The following is a 21,863-nucleotide window of genomic DNA, read 5'->3' as shown; positions in this document are numbered from 1 at the left end:
TTGTTTATTCAGGATCATTGTTCTATAATTTAGTTGTAATTCCAATTTGATCTTTGGAGGAGGTGAGTATATCTTCTTCCTAGTTCACCACCATCTTGGATAGCCTCCTGGACTTTTTTTGTTAGGGGTTTTTTGATTACTGATTCAATCTTCTTACATTAATAAGTCTGTTCTGATTTCCTGTTTCTTCATGCTTCAGTTGTGGAAAATATGTTTTTACAAATTTGTTCATTTCTTTACAGTTGTCCAGTTTGTTACTGTATAACATACAATAGTTATACCTAGTGATAGGTACAAGAATCATAGTGATACCTTATGATTCTTTTTGGCATCAGTTGTAACTTCATTTTTGATTTTATTTGAGTCTTTCTTTTTTAGCAAGTCTGGAAAAGGTTTGTAAATTTTTTTTGAAAGAAGCAGCTTAGTTTCTTTTTTTAAAGTATTTTTTATTGATTATGCTATTACAGTTTTCCCAATTTTTCCTCCTTTATCCCCCCTCTACCCTGCTCCCTCAACCCTCCAGCATCCCCCCCTTAGTTCATGTCCATGGGTTGTACATATAAGTTCTTTTAGTCCTCTGTTTCCTATACCATTTTTATCTCTCCCCATCTATTTTATGCCTACTAATTATGCTTCTTCCCTGTACCTTTTCCCCCCATTCCTCCCTTCCCCCTCCCCAATGAAATCCCTCCATGTGATGTCCATTTCTCTGATTCTGTTTCTATTGTAGTTGTGTGCTTAGTTTTTGTTGTCATTGTTTTTTACTTTTTTTTTAGGTTCATTTGTTGATAGTTGTGAGTTTGTTGTCATTTTACTGTTCATATTTTTATCTTCTTTTTCTTGGATAAGTCCCTTTAATATTTCATATAATAATGGCTTGGTGATGATGAGCTTTTTTAACTTGACCTTATCTGGGAAGCACTTTATCTGCCCTTCCATTCTAAATGATAGCTTTGCTGGATTGAGTAATCATGGATGTAGGTTCTTGCCTTTCATGACTTCAAATACTTCTTTCCAGCTCCTTCTTGCCTGTAAGGTTTCTTTTGAGAAATCAGCTGAAAGCCTTATGGGCACTCCTTTGTAGGTAATTGTCTCCTTATCTCTTGCTGCTTTTAGGATTTTCTCTTTGTCTTTAATCTTGGGTAACTTAATGATGACGTGCCTTGGCATGTTGCTTTTTGGGTCCAACTTCTTTGGGACTCTCTGGGCTTCCTGGACTTCCTGAAAGTCTATTTCCTTTGCCTGATTGGGGAAGTTTTCCTTCGTTATTTGTTCAAATAAGTTTTCCATTTCTTGCTGCTGTTCTTCTTCTTCTGGCATCCCTGTAATTTGGATATTGGACATTTCAGGTTGTCCCAGAGAATCCTCAGCCTCTTCATTATTTTGGATTTTTGTTTCTTCGTTCTGATCCAGTTGGATCTTTATTTATTCCTTTTGTTCCATATTATTACTTTGAGTCCTGGTTTCCTTCCTGTCACTGTTGGTTCCCTGAATATTTGGTTTCATTTCATTTTGAGTATCTTTCATTTTTCAGCCAGGCTCAATCAGATCTGTGAGCGTTTTGATTACAGGGCTTTAAACTCTCCATCAGAGAGGTTGGCAAGAGAACCTCTCATTGCTTAGCTCTCTTTCTGAGGTTTTGCTGGGTTCTTCCACTTGGGCCTTATTTCTTTGTCTTGGTTGTAAGGGGGTGGGGCCTTAGGTATTCACCAGGGCAGGGCAACCCTCTTTGTCTTGCAGCCTGTGGGGGAGGGGCCAGAGAGGGAACAGTGCTCCTCCTCTAGTGCACTTTCCAACGGACTCCGGAGTTAGACTGGAAGTATCTCCCACCCATCGGTGGCAATCCCAGCCTTAGCCCACAGACAGCTCTGAGTCTCAGTTTCCTCCTTGAGTCAGTCCCTCTGGAGCAGTTGTGCCCAGCTTGGCAGTCAGCCCGCCCGTCAGCTGCCTTGCCACCGTTTTTTTCCTAGTTGGTCTACGTGGTTTGCCTTACTGGTCTGGTTGTTCTGGTTGATTTTTTTCTTTAATTCCTTGGTTGTCGGGATTCCATGCAGTTTGATTTTCTGGTGCTTTTGGTTGTTTATTAATTTTAGATTGGTTGTTATCCTCCTTTTGGTTATGCAAGGAAGTGAAGGGTTTCTACCTACACCTCCATCTTGGCCAGAACTCAGAAGCAGCTTAGTTTCATTGATTTTTTTCGTCTTCATTTCCACCCTCATCTTTCTTTTCTTTTTTTTTTTTTTTCAGTAACTTTGCTCTTCTTTTTAAAGTTTCTTTAGTTGTAAAGTTACATTGATTATTAGAGATTTTTCTTGTTTCTTTAGGTAGGTCAGTATGAGTTATAAACTTTCTTCGTAGAACTGCTTTTGCTGTATTCCATGGAGTTTTGGTGTGTTATATTTGCATTGTTTTGTCTCACAGTGTTTTTTATTCTAACTTTGCCTTTTGCTGACCGATTGGTTCAGCATCATGTTATTTAATCTGTACATATTTCCGATTATTCCAGTTTTCTTCATGAAATTGCTTTCTGATTTAATACCATTGTGACCAGAAAAGATGCTTGATACAATTTCAGTCTTCTTAAGTTTACTGTGACTTGTTTTGTGATGGAACAAGCAATTTATCTTGGTGAATGTTTCATGAGTATTAAGAAGAATGTATTCTGGTGCTTTGGTTAGAACATTCTGTCAATATCTATTAAGTTCATCTGATTTAATGTGTCGTTTAAGGCACATACTTAATGATTTTCTCTCTAGATAGTGTATTCACTCACTTTAGCAGGCTATTAAATTCCTTTTCTATTACCGTATTTGTTTATTTATTCTTTTAGGTCTGCACTTGGGTGCTTCTGCGTTGGGTGGAGGGAGAATGTAAAAATGCCTCTTGCCAGTGCCTTTGTCCCCAAAGGAGTTCCAGTTGTCTCCTGCCCCTCCAGGAGACACTTTTAAATTAGTAAATGATTACCATTCACATATGACTATAAATGCTCTTTAAACCGCTGTTTTTGTGCTAGTGAGCCCCCCCCCCCAAAAGCCCTTTAAGAGTGAATCTGTTACTGACAGCCCTGTGGCTGTCCTAGGTGTAAACTCTGTTGTGTTTAAAAGCCAGGTGTTTGGCAGGGGCTCATCTCTCCCATGTAGGCTCCAAGGGTTGGGGTGCTGTATGTGGGGCACAATCACTTCTTTTTCAGGGAGAAACTCTGTATTTGTGAGATCTCTCCTGACTGTATGTAGGTCACTATACATGGGGTGGGGCTTTTAGCAAGACCAGGTGTTCTGCCTCTACTGCCTGGTTGGAGGTGGCCCTTTTGTCTTGGTTGGGAGGAGGGAGCGTTCAGCTAGTGTCAGGTCTTTTCCCGAGTGAACTGTTCCGTATTGTAGCGGTAGATTTGTTGTCTGTGGGAGGACAGATGTCCATTCAGGCTCTTCTGCGTACTTCCTGAGCTGCCTCTCCGTGCTTTTTAAACCAGAAGGAGAAGCACAGGTAAGAATATAATCTTAAAGAATTTACCAGTAACTTATGCTTCTTAAAACAGTCAGAGTTACCTTTAAAGTGGGTGCAGAGGTTAAAAATGTGCTTCTTGGCTCTGCCTCACTAGTTCTTCTGGTTGGTGAACAAGTCAGTGACAGATGAGCCTAAGTTAGAAAGTCAAGCCCAAAATTGGTTTTGTGGTAGAAAATTTTGGAGCTCTGTCTAGTTTTATTTTTCTTGATTGATTGTGTTATAAGAATGATCAAATCATCATCTCAACACTGGCAAGATCAGAATGTTACTGGAAATAATGTTGTCTTAACGTGCTCATCACTTGGAGCAAAGTGGCCTCCAAGAAATATTTTTGAAAGGTGATGGTTATATTGATTCAGGAGAGAAATGGGGACGGTGCCATTTTAGAAGTCCATGTGAGTGGGTTGTGCGGGCTTTTTCTCTTCCATACCATATCTTCATTTCCTAATACTTTGATTACATTCCATTTAAAAATTTTTATTTTCATGTCTTTAAAAGTCCTTTGAATAGATAGCAAATAATGATAATTTAAATTCTGTGAAAAACTTTACTGGCTGTCCCATTAAGTAGTAAGGTTCGAGTCTGAAATGGCATAAAATAATTACTAAAGAGTTAATTTAGGGTGATAAAGAAAGATTTATCGTTGAATTCCTACTTTATTACACTGGTGGGGTTTGGAACTGGGGGCTGAGTCTGCAGTGGTGGATGCGAGGTGCTCAGAGAAGATGAGGAGTTGGGGTGGTTGTGAGGGTTGCACATGAGCCCTGCCGAAGTGTACTTGGCTGTCCTCCACCTGAGTGTTGAGGAAGTACTGGGCATGACGGAAAGTGCCACTTCCCTGAGAAGGCATCTGGCAGGCCCCCTCTCGGCTTGCAGCATGGCTCTGACTGCAGGCAGAACTTACTCAGCTCTGGGGCAGGGTAAGCACTTAGTTGGGTGGGATGTTCCAAGGACAGCAACTCCTGTCGTATGAGGGTGGTCACTGCGTGAAGTATATAAGTATCTACTCACTCTGTTGTACAACTGATGTAATATTGTATGTCAGCTGTAAATGAAAAAGAAATTAAAAAAGAAAAAAGGTGGCCCCTGCCTGGCAGACAGAGCAGGAAGTGCTGAGGTGCACAGAACTAACAAGGGGGGAGGCTGGAATGCTCACCCACTCCTTTAGACTTTCCTGCCCGCCTACTTCTGTTTTTGTAGTCTTCAAGGAGAGCTTTACCTTTTGGAAATAGAGAACAGGCTGGCAGGGACCAGAGGGGAGAGGGGAATTTCAGGGGAAAAGGGGAAGGGTTTACAGGAACAAGTAAAGGATGCATGGACACAAACTCAGGGGGTTGGAAATAGGAGGGCGGTGGGGAGCACTGGAGGGGGTGGGCTGGGATGGGAGTAAAAGACAGAAAACTGTACTTGAACAATAATTAAATTAAAAAAAATCTGGAAGCTCCTAACGGAGCTCATCTGCACTATAAAGGAAAGTCTGCCTGCTCCATGCCCCAGTTTAATCGTTCTTTCAGGAGATGAGGAACACCTGCTTCAAGGCCTGTCTGACAACCTGTCATTCTTTTCATTTCCACATCAGTGAGGAAATGCATTCTGTATCCCAGCTGGTGGTGTGGCCACATGGAGGGGATGGAGGCAGTGTCCCTGGCCCAGCACCTCTCCAGTTGAAGTATTAACAATAAAGCCAACTTTTTAGAATTTGTTGAAAGCACTTTAAGAAAGACTATTTCAAATCTGTACTTTCAACTCTCATTTAATATCTTATATACAATTTATGCTACCCTGCCCCTGCAATAACCGTGTGGGTTGGGACCCATGGCACTGTTATACCTGGGGCAAGAGATGTTGAAAAAGGAGACACACAGAAGGTCCAAACAGACTGAGAGAGAAAGTGTTGATGTCCAGTCATTTTGCCCAGGGGCACAAGGTACGAAGTGGGTGCTGGATTTGTGAACCTGTCCAAATCAGGAGAATCAGCGTTGCTAAGGTCTTCTCTTACTCCCCCAGGGCATGTCTCCTATAGCTGTTTTCTTTTTTCTAGGCCCTGGTACAGCATCCTGAGAAAGCCACCACCTCCCTCATACTGTGTTTAGCTTTGGCATACCCTTAGCTTGATTCGAAAGAAGGAGCATGTTAGCTATTTCTTGAATTGGAATTAGCCACTGTTTGCTTGGTTCCTGCCACACAGGGAGTAGAGAGAGAAGGAACAAACAGTAACAGTTATAAAATCTGGCATTTGTTTTGATGGTAAGCAGGGAAAATACTCACATGAGATGTTTAACTTTTTAATCTCTTTGTATTATACAGCTTTACTCAGAAATACCCTCCAGTAAAATTTTTATCAGAAAAGGATCGTAAAAGAATTTTGGTAAGTTTGCATATCTGATTAATACTTGTAGTATTAAGAAACTTGCTTTCTAAGTCAAGGTATAATTCACATACCATAAAATTCACCCTTACAGAGTATACAGTTCAGTGGTTATTATATTCACAAAGGTGTGAAGCAGCACCATGTTCTAATTCTAGAGTATTTTTGTCAACCCGAAAAGAAACCGGCCCTGTCCCCCCCAAGGCCCGTGAGCAGCCATTTTCCAGCTCCCCACCTCCCGGCCGCCACTCCTTTCTGTCTCTGTGGATTCTTCTGCTTTGGACACTTCATAGAAACAAAATGACATAATGTGTGTTCTTTAGTATCTGATTTCTTAGAATAATTTTCCTAAGGTTCATCTATGCTGTAGCATGAATCAGTTCTGCATTCCCTTTTATGACTGAATAGTATTCCACTGTGTGGAAGTACCACATTTATCCATCCATCAATTGATGGCATTGGGGTTTGTGCTCTGAAGCTGTTGTGAATAATGTTCTGTGAATATATATGTACAAGTTTTTGTGTGGATGTGGGTTTTTAGTTCTTTTGTATGTATACCTAAGAGTGCAACTGCTGAATCATATGGTTACCCAGCGTATCACTTAGCGTATCACTTTTTGAAGAAATGTGAAAGTTCTAGACCAGTGGTTTTTGAAACCTTTTCTGGCTCACAGACCACTTTAGTGACTCCATTGGGGGCTTCCTCAGCTAGTGGTCTTACTGTTAAACATCAACACAAATCTATCAATGAAAGAGTTCTGTTGAACTGTTGAAATATTCTGTTGAAATATGTCCAAAGAGAGTGGTACCTTTGCATTAAAAAAAATAACAGCTTTTTCAAAATATAATTTACATACCATATAATTCACCCTTTAAAGTATATAATCCACTAGTTCTTAGTATACTCACAGATTGTGCATTCATACCAGTATTAGCACATCTTCATAAATGCAAAAAGAAACCTTATGCCCATTGGCAGTCACTCTCCATCTCCCCCCAACCCCACTACCCCCAGTCCAAGCCCTAGGCAACCACTCATCTGCTTGCTGTCTGTACTGATTTGTCAGTTCTGGGTATTTCGTGTAGGTGAAATATGCAATATTTGTTCTTTTGTGACTGGCGTCTTTCACTTAGCATGTTCTTAAGATTCATTATGCTGTAACGTGTATCAGTATTTCACGTGTTTTTATTACCATATACTGTTGCATTGTATAGTTGTAGCACATTTTATTTATCTATTTATCATGATAGGTAGGTAGCTCTACATTTAACCTTTTGAGGAACAGCCAGGCTGTTTGCCAAAGTGACTGTACCCCTTTCATTCCCATCAACAGTGTATGAGGGCCCCACTTTTCTCCTTAACCTTGCCAACACTGTTCTTTTTTCTTTTGCTTTGTAGCCTTCCTAGTAGGAGTGATGTGGTATCTTATGGTGTTGATTTGAGTTTCTCCACTGGCTAATGTTAGTATACTTATTGGCCATTTCTGTGTCTTCTGTGGAGAAATGTCTATTCAGATACTTAGCCCACTTTTTAAATTGGGTTATTCTTCTTTTCATTATTGAGTTATAAGGTTTCTTCACTATAAATATAACTTCCTGATCATATATATAGTTGGCAAATATTTTCTCCCATTTAGTTCTTACATTTAGGTCTATGACCCACTGAGTTGATTTTTATGTGTGGTGTTAGATAAGGCTTTTTCATGCTTTTGCATGTAGCTGCCCACTTGTCCAGCAGCACTGGCTGAGAAGACTAACCATGCCCTTGGACCTGTCTGGGACCCTTGTTGAAAATCAGCTGACCATTAACATAAATATTTCTAGACTCTCAAAATTTTTTTAGCATTATACCTCTTTATTAGTTTGGAATTTTTTTCATCCACCTAAGTAACCTCCTATGCACCCAGCACCTTATGTTTCTTCTGCCTTGTAAACAATCTTCAACTTATGCCCGTTTGGTAAAACTTAGATGATGATCATCTCTCCCTGTCTATTGCCCACATTTTTCTTTAATTAATTATTTTAAAAATTATTTAATTATTGTTCAAGTACAGTTTTCTGTCTTCTACTTCCATCCCAGCCGCCCCCTGCCCCGTACTCCCCGCCTCCCTCCCATTTCCCACTCCCCACCCCCCGCCTGAGTTTTTGTCCATGGGGAAAGAATTTCAGGGGAAAAGGGGAAGGATTCAGTATAAAGGACACGTGGACACGTGGATAGACTCTCAATTTTATTACATTGATTTCTGTTTACTCTGTGCTAGTATGACACAGTCTTGCTTTTACTATAGCTTTGTAGTAAGATTTGAAATTGGGAAATGTGTGTCCTCTAACCTTGTTCTTCTTTTTCAAGATAGTTTTGACTATTCTGGTTTCTTACAATTCCGTGTGGATTTTACGGTTAGTTCGCCCATTTATCCAAAGCAGCAAGTTGGGATTTTGACAGATTGCATTGAATCTGTAGATCAGTTTGGGCAGCATTGCCGTTTAACAACATTGTCTTCCAATCCTAACATGGGTATCTAATAAATTCCTAATGAATTCCATTTACTTAGGGCTTCATGAGTTTCTTTTAACCTTTTTTTGTAGTTTTCAGTATGTTTTGCATGTGTTTTGTTAAATTTACCCTGAAGTATTCTTTTTGATGGAAGTGTTTAGTTTCATTTTATATTGTGTATTGCAAGTATTTGGAAATGCAATTGATTTTTATATTCTTTTATATCCTGTAATCTCACTGAACTCATTGGTTAGTGCTAATAGTTCAAAGGGAATTCCATGCTGGTTTTTATATATCGCTGAGGATATTTGTTGAGGTTTGGGTTACCTTTCAGTGTTGTTTTCCTGAGTGCAATACAGTTTTGTTTCCACTGACTTTTGTACTATTGTTGTCAAAAAATATTTTTATTTTATAGGTCCAATAATACAATTATATATATTTTATATAATTGGGCTTTTGTTAAGATAAATATTAATAACATAAACATTTGATTTTAACCATTTTTAAGTGTACAGTTCTGTGGCTTTAAGTATGTTTACACTGTTGTTCTTGCAGCTTGGTCTTTAAATCAGTTAAGAGTAGATGGGAGAAAAGGCAATTATATTGCCTTTTACAGTTGCTTTATTGATTCCTCTTCCCTTTCCCTCCCTTCTTTTCCCTGTGGATTAATTTACTGTCTGGGACCATTTGTTTTCAGCCTGAAGAATATCCTTTAGTATTTCTTATATGGCAGGTCTGTTTTTTTGTTGACTTATTTTTGTTTGTTTTTTTGAAAGTTATCTTTGGTTATATATGAGCTTCACAGCTGATAGTTTCTTTCTGTACTTTGAACATGTTATCCCACTGCTTTCTCTTTATTTGTTACAGTAAGTCAGCAGTTAATCATTTTAGGGTACCCTTGTGCATGAAGAGTCATTTTTCTTGTTCTGCTGTATTAGTGTTCTAGGGCTGCTATAAGATTTACTACAAACTCATTGGCTTAAAACAAAAGAAATTCAATCTCTCCAAGTTCAGGAAGCTAGATGTCTGATACCAAGGTGTAGTTCAGCAAAGCCATGTTCTCTGAAGCAGTGATTTTCAGCTGGTGGGCACCAAGAATTTTTAAAACATGCAATACCTGACTATTTAGCCAGGGGCACTGACCTTTTTTTCCTTAGATTGTCAAATGAAAAAACAGCAGCTAACACAATGGCCATCCAGCGTGAATGAATCTAAAGTATAATTTTTTTGTCAGATTGGCAAAAATATATTTTTCAATGTGCCACAGGATTTTAGTAATTAGTTTATGTGTGCCATGGAATGGCTAAAAATTGCAGCTCTAGGGGAAAATCTTCTCTTGGCTCTGGTGTTGCCAGTGATTCTCGAGTCCCTTGGCTTGTGGAGTCTGTCCTCATCCCCGTCTTGCTGCTGTCATCACACAGTATTCTCCCTGTGCGTCTCATAGTGGATTCGGGGTTCACCCTCCTCCTGTGTGACCTTATCTTAATGACATCTGCAGTGGCCCCGTTTCCAAAGAAGGTCACATTCTGAGGTTTCAAGAAGGGCGTGAATTTTGCAGGACAGTATTCAACCCAATAAAACTGCTTTTAAAACTTTGTTGTTGTGAGTGATTTTTAACAGTTTTAGTATGATGCGTGCATCTGTTTTTTATTTTTATCCTGTTTGGAGTATTTTGAGCTTGAATGTATTTCATCAGTTTCGGGCAGTCTTCAGCCATTATTTCTTTGAATATTTTTTTCTTTCTCTCTCTCCTTTTCTGGTACTTCCATTCATGTGTGCTGGTATGTTTGTTGGTGTCCTGTATTGGTTTGAGCCCCTTCTCAGTTTCCTTTTTTTCCTCTGTTCTTTGGATTGCATAAGCCCTCTTGATTTAGCTTCAAGTTTGCTGAATCTTTTTATCTGCGGTTAATGTTGAATCTCGCTGGTGAATTTTTTTTGTACTTGTCCACTCCAGAGTTTCCATTTTATAATTTCTCTTTTTTAGTTTCAAGTTAGCTTTTTAAAATGTGTTTCCCCCCAATGTTTTGAGCATATTTGTGATGGTTGTTTTGAAGAACTTTGTTAACTTCGTCATCCGGGCTCTTGCACAGGCAGTTTTTGTTGCCTGTGTGTTTTTTGTGTGTACAGGTCCCATTCCTGTTTTTTTGCATATCCTATAATTTTTGTAGAAAAGTGGAAATTTTAGAGGTGACCCCCTCAAAAACCAATTATCTTCTAGAGGGCAGGCCCCTTGTAGAACAGGCTTCCCCAACGAGGTGAGTGTTCTAGGAACCCATGTGTATCAGTGTAGCAGCTGGTGTTGTGAGAGGCTGCATTCAGCTTCAGTAAATTTTTTTTGAAAAGCCTTTCAATGCATTTGGCCATCTCACCATGGATGATTTGTGAGTGCACCTGCCCACACTGTGCTGAGTGTTCAGCAGGTTTTCACAAAAATGGCTTGAGCCCCATGCCCACCCTCCCTATTCACCCCATCTCTCCACAAGTGACTTTTTTTTCTCTGGATGAAAACATTCCTGATTGGGAAACTTTCTGCCAGTGTGGAAGAGGTGAAACAAAAAATGTCAGAAGCACTAAAGGCATCAAAATCAACAAGTTCAAAAACTACTGAGCAGTGGAAAAAAGGTCTCGGTAGGTGTATTGCATCAAATGGGAAGTACTATATTTTGCCATGTATAATGTGCTCCTGTGTGTTCCGCGCACCCACATTTTTGGCCCAAACTTTCAGGGAAAAATCTTTTGTTTTTAGAGAGGGGAGGGGAGAGAGAAAGAGGGAGAGAAACATAAATGTGTGGTTGCCTCTCTCGTGCCCCCTACTGGGGATCTGGCCTGTAAACCAGGCCTGTGCCCTGACTGGGAATCGAACTGGCAACCCTTTGATTTGCAGGCCGGCACTCAATCCACTGAGCTACACCGGCCAGGGTAGAGTTTTTACCCTGGCCGGCTTATACATTTTTAATGCATAAGCATAAAAAAAGACTTAGCCCTGGCTGGTGTGGCTCAGTGGTTGAGTGCCTGCCTGTGAATCAAAGGGTGGCCGTTTTGATTGCCAGTCAGGGCACAGACCTGGGTTGCAGGCTGGGTCCCCAGTAGGGGGTGTGTGAGAGGCAACCACACATTGATGTTTCTCTCCTTCTCTTCCCCCCTCCCTTCCCCTCTCTAAAAATAAATAAGAAGAATAAAAAACATTTAAGTACATACAGAATTAGTACTACCTATGTATAATGCTCATCTTTATTTTTCTGTCAAAAATGTGGGCAAAGAACTATACATTGTACATGGCAAAATATGGTACTTTGAAGGTGACTTAAGTGTAAACATGTACGAATGAATACACAATTTTTATAAATAATTCAAGTTTTTCGAGGCCCCCTCTAGTGTGCTGCAGCAAGTCTGGATACTCTTCTCCTCTAAGAGACTAGTGTTAGGGTAGTCAGTGACACAAGCTGTGACGGGGTTCAGGAAGAGAAGAAAATGTAGAGAATAGAGTTTTTAGTTACTCTCCGAGAAAGGAGAGGGACATGGTGGGGAGAGACACACCATTACTGTGGGGTGGGGGCTTTGAGATTTTATGGGATTATAGTTGGATTAAAAAGGGATGGGAGGTTGCTCTGTGTGGCCCTTGAGCTGTTGGGCTCGTTGTCACACAGGGCTGCATATTTGTTCTCCTGTTATCTTCTGCCTGTGGCTGTAGAGTGGTTAGTTCTGTTTCCAGTAATTTCCAGTCCTGGGGACATAACTTCAGAAGAGTAAAATGTTGGTCATGTTTAACAAGGCCATGGGCCTGCTAGGCAAATGGTGCCACAATAGCAAATGGGGCTGACTTTATCCTTTCAACTAGTTTTATTTTTGTTTGGTTATGTATTTGTTTAGAGACCTGACTGTTAAGTGACATCTGTGTTGCCTGCAGTGGGAAGCTCTGATGGTTGCTCCTTAGAGGCCACAGACTTGGACATGGACACACTTAGCTGGGATAGAAACTGGAAAAGCAGCGTTTGTGCTGCCTGACACATACCAAACCCAGTAAACAGAGACAGGGATTGCATCTTTAGGGGCACTTTATTCAGATGGCTGGGAATCTGAGGAGACTATGGGTTTGTTCCCTAAAGGGCTGTCTTAAATTCCATTTTAAACTGACCCTTTTTATAAGGAGAAGAAAAGTGTAGGTAAGGAGTTTGGAATTCAGGGGAAAAGTTAATCAGATTAAAAGCTGCAGCACTCTTTCATCTGTGTCCTGGGCAGAGGTCTTTATCTGTGTCCTGGGTGGTGGACATCTCTCCCTGGAGCACAGTGGCTCGGATACCACCTTGATTGCTTGCAGTCCTGAGGCACAAAGGTGGAACTGCTTGTGGTCTCCTGGAGTTAGGGCGGCTCATCCTTCAGTTCCTGAAACAGTAGGTTTTCACATGCATTGATTAGTGAGCTTATTAGCTACTACCTGAAACTAAAATTTTTCCCACGTTTGAGTCCCCCATCAGGATAGCAGTGGTTTTAGCAGGGCTCTTACCAGCTCCTTTCCCAATTTCTCCATTAAGCTGTCTGCCTTGTGTGGTATCACACCAACTGTTTGTTTGGCTCCAGTAATTGCCAGCTGAGTAAACTATTCTTTCATCAATACTTTGGGTTATCAGTTGCTCCTCAGTCGGATCCATTAACTTCTGGCCCCTTTGCAGAGGTCGATTCTGAGGCCAGTCTTTGAGGTTTGTTCTGACCCCAGGTGGGCTCTTAGGTGTCTCTTTCCCTGGGTCTCCCTGCTGAGCTTGCTGGCTTATGGTTTAGCTTGTTCTCAAAGAGCTACCAGCCTTCTTTATTACTTACCACCTAAATCTCGGTTGTTTTTGAGAAGACCCTTATCCTTGAACTTCTCTACACTCTCTTTCAAATAAAACTGATTATGAGGGCAGAGCTTTGGAGCTAGCTCTCTGTCTTGGCTGCCTCTGCCCTTGGTGAAGTGTCTGAGCAGCTGCTCAGGAGCTGTGGGGAGGGAGTGACCCTGCCACATTGCTGCTTCCCACGAGGTGGGGAGCTGGGGAGGGGCCGAAGCCCCTATCTTCTGGCCTTGCCTATCTCAACTTAGAATTCCCACCCTGTGAGCAAGCTGGAACAAGAATGACTACAGTCTCTTTAGTCATAGCCCGAGTACCTGGGGTAGATAGAGCTCCTCTCCTAAGAATAGAACCTGGGTGGAGGAAGGGAGCTTTTAACTCCTGGCCCACTTGCCAGGGATTGAGCCTGTGCACCTCACAGCTGGAGTGGATGAGAAATGCTGGTAGGCTGCCCTTCCAGGTGAGATCCCATCATTTAACTGGGGGGCCCATTTCGGCCGCACCCACCATTCTCTCCTACTGTGAGCTGTGAGGGTGAGGGGAGAAGGGGAGTGAGCCATGGTGTGTCACAGATTCTACTGAATTTCAATAGATTTTCTCGCATAAATGTTTATTTATTGTGTACCCTTATAACAGTTTCTAGAGACTTTAAATAGTTTTTTTAAATTAATTTTCATCAATTACGGTTCTGCTAGAGAACAGGTCTGCAGAGCACCTCACACCCACCCATTCTGGAATTTTTTTTTTCTGTGACCTTGGTACGGAAATGGTTAGTACAAAAAGTTGTTTTTTTGTCCAACATCTAGGTTGTAGGAGTATGTACCCCAAACATCAAAGGAACACTGTTGAACAATATTAAATCTGTTTTCCCCACCTAATTCCCCTTTGCATCTAGAAGTTATAGATTTCTTGCCTTTTTAGATGGTTTATATGAATCTTACCCTGAGTATAAAGTCTGTTCTACTTGTACATCCACCAGCACATCAAAAATGTGTCTGCATTTAAATGTGAATTGAGGAATATACCAGTGTCTTCAGCAGCAGAGCACAGTTAATCTTTCTAATCTTTCTTTGTCAGTGTGATGCTCTGCATTGGTTTATGGACTCCGCACAGGCTTACAAGGATTATTATTTCCATGTGGGATGTTCCTCTGCTTGATGCTGAGTATTATTGAGTTTCTTTCACTTTGTTATAACCACGACAAATGGACGTAGTGTGTTTCATTCCTTTGCCATCTCATAGGTTAAGCCACATTTCAGATTCATTTTGGTGCCCGAGTCTGGCAACTGTTGTTAAAACTTAAAAAGCCTTTTTACTTATTGCTAAAGCCTTAGAACAAAGAAGAGGTTTGTGAAAAGACATTCTTTTGCAGATTTAGTGAGCAGCATGAGTTTGAATACTGACCTTGAACTAGACCATTTAGCTGCTTGTTAATTCCCACAAGATCAAGAACTGTCAGCACAATTGAGATAAACTCATAAACTGTACGGCCATGCAAAGCTGTGTGAGGTCCAGGTGTGTCCAACCTTTTGGAATCTCTGGGCTACATATTAAATACACTTCGACATGTAATCACAAACAAAAAAATCGTACAATGTTTTAAGTAAATTTACAATTTTCCGTTGGGTCACTTTCCTAGCCATCCTGAGCCGAATGAGGCCCGTGGGCCACAGGTTGGACGCCCCTGAATCCATGTCAGTGGGAGATCTTAGGTCTTTTCTTTACTGTCTTTCGGCTACAAGCTCTTTGTCATTCAGAGCCTGTGCCTAGGTGGTAAGCATCTGCCAGTTCTGTTTCTATTTGAAATGCTTGCCTAATGGGTTGAAATTCACTCGGAAAACCATTTTATAACCATCCAGCTATGTTACATAAATCTTTTAGTATTTTAGATAGAATGGCATTGTTCAGGAGAAACAGTTCGAGTTCATTTTAAGTAAGATTTAAGGTGCTTCCTGCAATTTTATGTTCCTCCTAAAGCTAAGGAAGGATTGGAAGGGATAGTATGTATTATAGTTTAATGCACTGCACTTCTGCTGGCTCTGAGCCACTTTGTTCTTTTAGGTGCTGAGGTCAAGTTCATGTGCAACAGAACATCTTATTTTAATAAATAGTTGCACATAGATATAGTTAATTGGGAGAGTTAAATTTTCTTTAAAAGGGTGTAATTTTCTCATTTCAAAACAATGGAAAACATGGGAAAATGCAATCAAATAAAGGTAAAGTAAAATGAAATCTCACCCCATGAATTAAGTCTTAGTGGTAAACCAAACCAATTTGAAATTCATTTATTTTTCCAGAAAGTTCTTTTTTCAAATCATTGTTCAGCTATACAGATAGACTGTAAGAGTGGTAAAGTTAAAGCACAAACTGGACAAAGCTACAGGTAGGTGAAAGAATATGGAATTAAGACTGTGCATTTAGCCCTGGTCAGTAGCTTAGTTGGTTAGAAAGTCATCCCGATACATTAAGGTGGCAGGTACGATCCCAGGTCAGGGCACGTACGTGAATCAACCAGTGAATTCACAAATAAGTGGAACGACAAATTGATGTTTCTCTCATCTCTTTCTCTCTCGGAGGAGGGGGGAGACTGTGGGCTTATATATCATTAACAGTGACCTGGGAACCGTGGTCAACACCTTAGTTCCTCTGGGTGTCATCTGTAGAGAAAGGGGACTTATAAGATGGTGCTGTCAGTGAAGAGTGAGTGTAGCTGTTGAGTATCAGGACTTTTCCTCTATTCACATTCGAATCCATATTCGTGTTTGCCCAGGCTTATATAATCATCTAGTTGTGGGTGACAAACAGTTCTTCTTTTTTGAAAATTATTTTTTAAAATATATTTTATTCATTATGCCATTATAGTTGTCCTATTCCCCCCTTATTCCTCTCCACCCTGCACACCCCTCCCCCACCATTCCCCCCCTTTAGTTTATGTCCATGTGTCACAAGTTCTTTACATTCTATATTTCCCATACTATTCTTGCCCTCCCCCCTATCTATCTTCTACCTACCATCTATGCTACTTATTCTCTGTACCTTCTCCCCCCTTTTCCTCCTCCCAATCCCCTGTTGCTAACCCTCCATGTGATCTTCATTTCTATGGTTCTGCTCCTGATCTAGCTGTCCTCTTAGTTTGCTTTTGTTTTAGGTGTGGTTGTCAATAACTATGAGTTTGCTGTCCTTTCACTGTTCATCTTTTTTATCTTCTTTTTGTTAGATAAGTCCCTTTAACATCTCATATAATAAGGGCTTGGTGATGATGAACTCCTTGAATTTGATCTTATCTGAGAAGCGCTTTATCTGCCCTTCCATTCTAAATGAAAGCTTTGCTGGATAGAGCAATCCTGGATATAGGTCTTTGGATTTCATGACTTGGAATACTTCTTTCTAGCCCCTTCTTGCCTGGAAGGTCTCTTTTGAGAAATCAGCTGACAGTCTGATGGGAACTCCTTTGTAGGTGACTGTCCCCTTATCTCTTGCTGCTTCTAGGATTCTCTTCTTCATTTTAATCTTGGCTAATGTAATGATGATGTGCCTTGGTGTGTTCCTCCTTGGGTCCAACTTCTTTGGGAGTCTCTGAGCTTCCTGGACTGCCTGAAAGTCTACTTCCTTTGCCAGATTGCAGAAGTTCTCTATTATTTGTTCAAATAAATTTTCCACTGGTGGCTGTTCCTCTTCCCCTTCTGGTACCCCTATAATCCGGATGTTGGAGCATTTAAAGATGTCCTGAAGGTTCCTAAGCCTCTCCTTATTTTTTGAATTCTTGTTTCTTCCTATTTTTTTGTTTGGTCATTTTTTCTTCCTTCTGGTCCACTCCCTTGATTTGAGTCCCAGTTTCCTTTCCATCACTATTGGTTTCCTGTGCATTTCCCTTCATTTCAATTAGTTTAGCCTTCATATGTTCCTCTAATTTGTGACTAAAGTCAACCAGTTTTATGAGCATCCTGATCACCAGTGTTTTGAACTGTGCATCTGAATGGTTAGCTGTCTCTTGGTTGCTTAGATTTATTGGCTCTGGAGCTTTGAGTTCTTCTTGAGCCATAATGTTTTGGTCTGCTCGCACCTGTTATGTATGAGGGGAGGAGCCTTAGGTGTTCATCAGGGTGGGGCAACTCAGTCACTGGGTTGTGATGCTGTATGTGGGGGCAGGGTCAGAGAGGGGGAAATGTCATTTGTCCTGCTCTCTCTCAGATTTTGTCCCCTCTGCCGCTTTCCACAAGCAAATCTGGTGCTGGTTCCCAGGTGTGTGGGCTTGTGTAACCTCCAGGATCCTGTGGGTCTCTCCAACAAACTTTCTGTGAGCCTGGGAGCTTCTCCTGGCACCTCGACCCTGAAAGTCTTTCCAATTGGTGCTTTCAGGCTCCAATTTCTGTCGCTGGGGCCCTGGCCTGAATGGTCAGTCTCACTGCTCGCTCTTTTCCTTGGTTTATCGGTGCATAAATGTGTGACTGCGGTCAACCAGTCGCCTTGCTCCCTCACTGGGTCTGCCCGTTGCCACCCCATGCCTGGGATCCACCAACCACTGCCTGCACTCCTGACTCCTCCCCTGACTCCACCACTCTTACAGGTCTGGATGAAGGGTTCGTTGTTGTTGGACTTCCATACAGTTCAATTTTCCGTGTTTTGGCTGCGTTTTTGTTACTAAAACTTTGTTGTCTTTAAACTTGGTTGTGTGAGGAGGCACAGTGTTTCCACCTACACCTCCATCGTGGCCGGAAGTGACAAACAGTACTTCTTAGGGCAGGCATTACCCCTCCTGCTCCCTGCAATCTACCATTTTTTCTGTGGTAGTTCGGCTAACTCACCCAGGTAAACGCTGGAGTTATGTGTTAGATTTTATCTGAACAGAGGACTTTGTGTCAAATTAAATGCTTTAAAACTATAGACCTAGGTGTTTATGTACTATTTTAGGTAAAAAGAATTTTTTTTCCTGCTATAAATTCTTTCTTTTTTTTGGAAGAGGAGCATGAGATGAATGCAAATTTTGATGGAGGAGGAGGAAGCAGAGTGAACAGAACAAAACAGGAGATTTGCACACCACACGTCTCTTTTCTGAGTTTGTTCTTCTCACTCCTACCTCCCAGAAATGAAATATATTTTGTCTAACCCACCTCAGTTACAGCACTTAATTTCAGTAAAGTCTTTTTATTAGCTCCTGCCCCTCACGCCCCTCGGAGCTGCATTGTTTCCCTGTCTGCATTCCTAATCAGACGTTTACTGACAGTGGAACTTAATTGTTGAGGCCTTTGGTCTGCAAACAGCATCTGTTGCTTATTAATTTGTTCTTAGCAACAAAAAGAGTTTTTCATGAGGTTCTTAAGTTTATATTTAGTATCACATTTTTTTTGGTAGTTCATTAGATCTCTACATTTTGCTAATAGTTGGTTTTTTTTAAGTGCTTCTAAAACTTTGTAGGAGTTGTATTAGAACCATGTAAGCGATGGTCAGCATCCCTTTTATTATAAAACAAGAACCTTTTTGTCTTTTTTAAAATCGAGATGTATTTGACATAAAACATTGTATAAATTTAAGGTATATTGTATGTTGATATTGACTTGATACATTTACACTGTGTTGTGGTTGCCCATTGCAGCATTAGCTTACACCTCTGTGTTGTCATGTATTACCATTTTTCTAGTGTTGGGAACAATTAATATTTTGTGTCTTAGCAAGTTTAATGTTTGCGTTACAGTTCTTCTGTCTATAATCAGAGGACTATATTAGGTCTCCAGGACTTAATCTAGTAGTTGCAAGTTTGTACCCTTAAAGAACACCTCCCATCTCCCTGTTCTGTCCCTGGTAACCACCATTGTACTCTTTGCTTTTACATTCAAATTCCACACATAAGTGACTTCATACAGCATTTGCTTTCTCTGTCAGACACACTTATCACAATGCCCTCAAGATGCATCCATGTTGTCACAATGTCAAGATTTCCTTTCTTTTCAGAGCTAAATAATGTTCCATTGTATACACATTATGCCACATATTCTTTATGCACTCATCCACTGATGGACGCTTAGGTCCGTATCTTGCCCATTGTGAGTAATGCCTCCATAATAACCTTTTAAGAATGTAAAGCACAGATGGGTGTGGCTCACTTGGTTGGAGTGTTGCCTTGTACACCAGAAAGTCACAGGTTTGATTCCTGGTCAGGACACGTACCTAGGTTGTGTGTTCCATCGGTGGTTGGGACGTGTGTGGGAAACAGTCCATCAATGTTTCTCTCTCTCTCTCCCCCATCTCCGCCTCCCCTCCTCTCTCTAAAAATCACTGAACATGTCCTCAGGTGAGAATTAAAAAAGTAATAAATAAACATATTTTAAAAGAATGTAAAATTTTCTGTCAAAGAAGACATCTTGAAACTTGTAACTACGATTTTTCTGTCTTACTGGGAGGTAATTCTGTTTTTAGACTGTTTGGAAGCTGACAGATGCTATAATTTTTTGGCTCTGGGGTAAGCAGTAAAGATGCTGCTTTAAAGCTTTTGCCATCTTCCTTCCTTCCCTTGTACGTAAGTAAGTTTTAAGTTGTGGCTGTACCAGAAATATATCCTCTTGAAGTTGATTGTCATCATGTTCTCTTGTGCTTTCACTGGGGATGTTTCACACACTGTTCTGATGCAGATAACTGGAGGAGCGGGGTTCGTGGGGTCCCATCTCACTGACAAACTCATGATGGACGGCCACGAGGTGACTGTGGTGGACAACTTCTTCACGGGCAGGAAGAGAAACGTGGAGCATTGGATCGGCCATGAGAACTTCGAGCTGATTAACCATGATGTGGTGGAGCCCCTGTACATTGAAGGTGAGTGACGCCACGCACGCTACCGTTCAGAGCCCTGCGGGCGTGGGCTCACCCAGGCAGCAGCCCCCGAGGGTAAACAGCCTAACTTGGCCACATCCAGTTTTTGTTCTTGAAATAGTCTACCCATGTGCCAGGCACTAATCTAGTTTCTGTGATAAAAAAGTTATGACAGTGCAAGAGTCTGACTTCACTGTTACATGCCCTGCCCCCCAGTTGTGAACCTCGAGGTTTGTCGAAGTGTGGCTTGTGCAGTACACATCTGTTCCTGTTGCCGAACAAGTCTGGTGCCTGCCCCACCCATGTGGAATTACTTCTAGCTTCTTGTCAGAGAGCAGCTGATGTAGAATGCTGAGTTCATAATGAAATTCCGCATATAGAAGAGTTTAAAGCCCTCTGGTAACTTTGACATGTAAAGGAATTACGGTTTGGGAGCTGCACTAGGTTGGATGGTAACCCTGAAAAAGATATAGCCACACTTTAATACCTAGAACCTCTTAATGTGACCATATGTGAAAAAGGGGTCTTTGCAGATATAATTAAGTTGAGGCTTATCTTGAGATGAGGTCAACCTAGATTGCTTGGGCAGGCTCTAATTCTAATGGCCAGTGTCTGTGAGAGATAGGGTGGAGGAGAAGTGGACACGTGGGGAGGAGAGGAGGAGGCCATGTGCAGACTGAGGCAGAAATCGGAGTTACGTGGCCCCGTATTGCTGCCTTGGGGCCTTTGGAGAAGGTGTGGTCTGGCCAACACCTTGTTTTCAGACTTTGGTTTCTAGGACTGTGGGAGAATAAATGTCATTCTGTTTCACCTAGTTTGTCGTGCTTCAGGGAACTGATGCAGGGGCCACAAGGAGACTTTTTTTGAGATTGTCTAAGGCATACTGATGGGAACTACCACAGGTACTTGACTAGGAGGCCTCTTAGGGTCACACAGACTTTTAAGTTCTTTCTCCTTTAGATCTGACCATGTCCTTGAGAAGCAAGTAGTATCGTCCCACTTATATTTACAGGGCTGGGCAAAAGTAGGTTAATAATTAATAAATAACACAAGCGTAAACTCTGTGTATTGCATACTCACAGTTGCAAACCCATTTTTGCCTTTCTCTGTATATGGAAAATGAATGGAGTTGTGGGCTGCCTGAAGTTACAGGGGAGTTAAGTGGCTGTGTCAGAATTCAACTTTGGGTTGTTGACACCAACACTTGGAAATGCCTGCTCCTCCTCCTGCTGTTTTCATATTATCAAATCCTGAACTCAATAAAATGTATCTTGAAGAGTCATTGTAATTGGTCAGCAGTGTTATTATATGGATATGCCATAGTTTACTTACTCATGTCCTCATTTAAATTTCTCCAGTATTTTATTATAAATACCTTTGTCTGCATTTTATTTTCTCAATAAAGAGTCCAAATATGAATTATGCCGAATACTATGTCTTTATCATTTGGTGGTGTTTATTTCACTAATATATTAGTAATATTGAGCATTATCTTAAAAAATACTAACAAAAATGTTTTGCTAATTTGATAGGAAGCCCATGGCTCGATGTAGATTTCTTTGGTTATTAAAAAGGCTAGACTTTCTTAACATGTTAATTTACAAAAGAAATTAAACAATCTCTTTTACGTTTTTTAAAAAATTGCTTTTAGTATGAGTTCTTCATAATAGGGATGGTAATCATTTGACATATTTAGCATTTGTTTCTGCAGCCTGACTTTTTGACTTTTAATTTCATTGAAATTTTGCAATTAAAATATAGTCTCATCTGTTCATTTCCTCTTTGCCATTTTTTTCTTTTTGTTTTATGCTGTAAGTGTCCCCAAATTAGATAAGTATTCAGCCATGGTGGGCTTTTTTTTCTTTTTGCT

General features: G+C 40.8%; 1 protein-coding gene across 3 annotated transcripts in view; it reads left to right on the top strand.

The window, feature by feature from the left end:
- The window catches only part of UXS1 (UDP-glucuronate decarboxylase 1), a 126,509-nt gene that overhangs the window by 45,097 nt on the left and 59,549 nt on the right, over positions 1–21,863 (top strand). For 2 of the 3 annotated variants that reach the window (XM_037166290.2, XM_037166289.2), the window contains exons 5-6: positions 5,812–5,872; positions 19,816–19,996. The exons of the other annotated variant lie outside the window; for it this stretch is intronic. In XM_037166290.2, the coding sequence (XP_037022185.1) occupies positions 5,812–5,872; positions 19,816–19,996 (242 nt within the window). The remainder of the gene's footprint in view (positions 1–5,811; positions 5,873–19,815; positions 19,997–21,863) is intronic. 3 annotated transcript variants of the gene reach the window in all.

Source organism: Artibeus jamaicensis, unplaced genomic scaffold (genome assembly GCF_021234435.1).
Source record: "Artibeus jamaicensis isolate MK-2021 breed Jamaican fruit bat unplaced genomic scaffold, CSHL_Jam_final contig_384, whole genome shotgun sequence".
NCBI lineage: Eukaryota > Metazoa > Chordata > Mammalia > Chiroptera > Phyllostomidae > Artibeus > Artibeus jamaicensis.
This window is presented reverse-complemented; position numbering and strand designations above follow the sequence as displayed.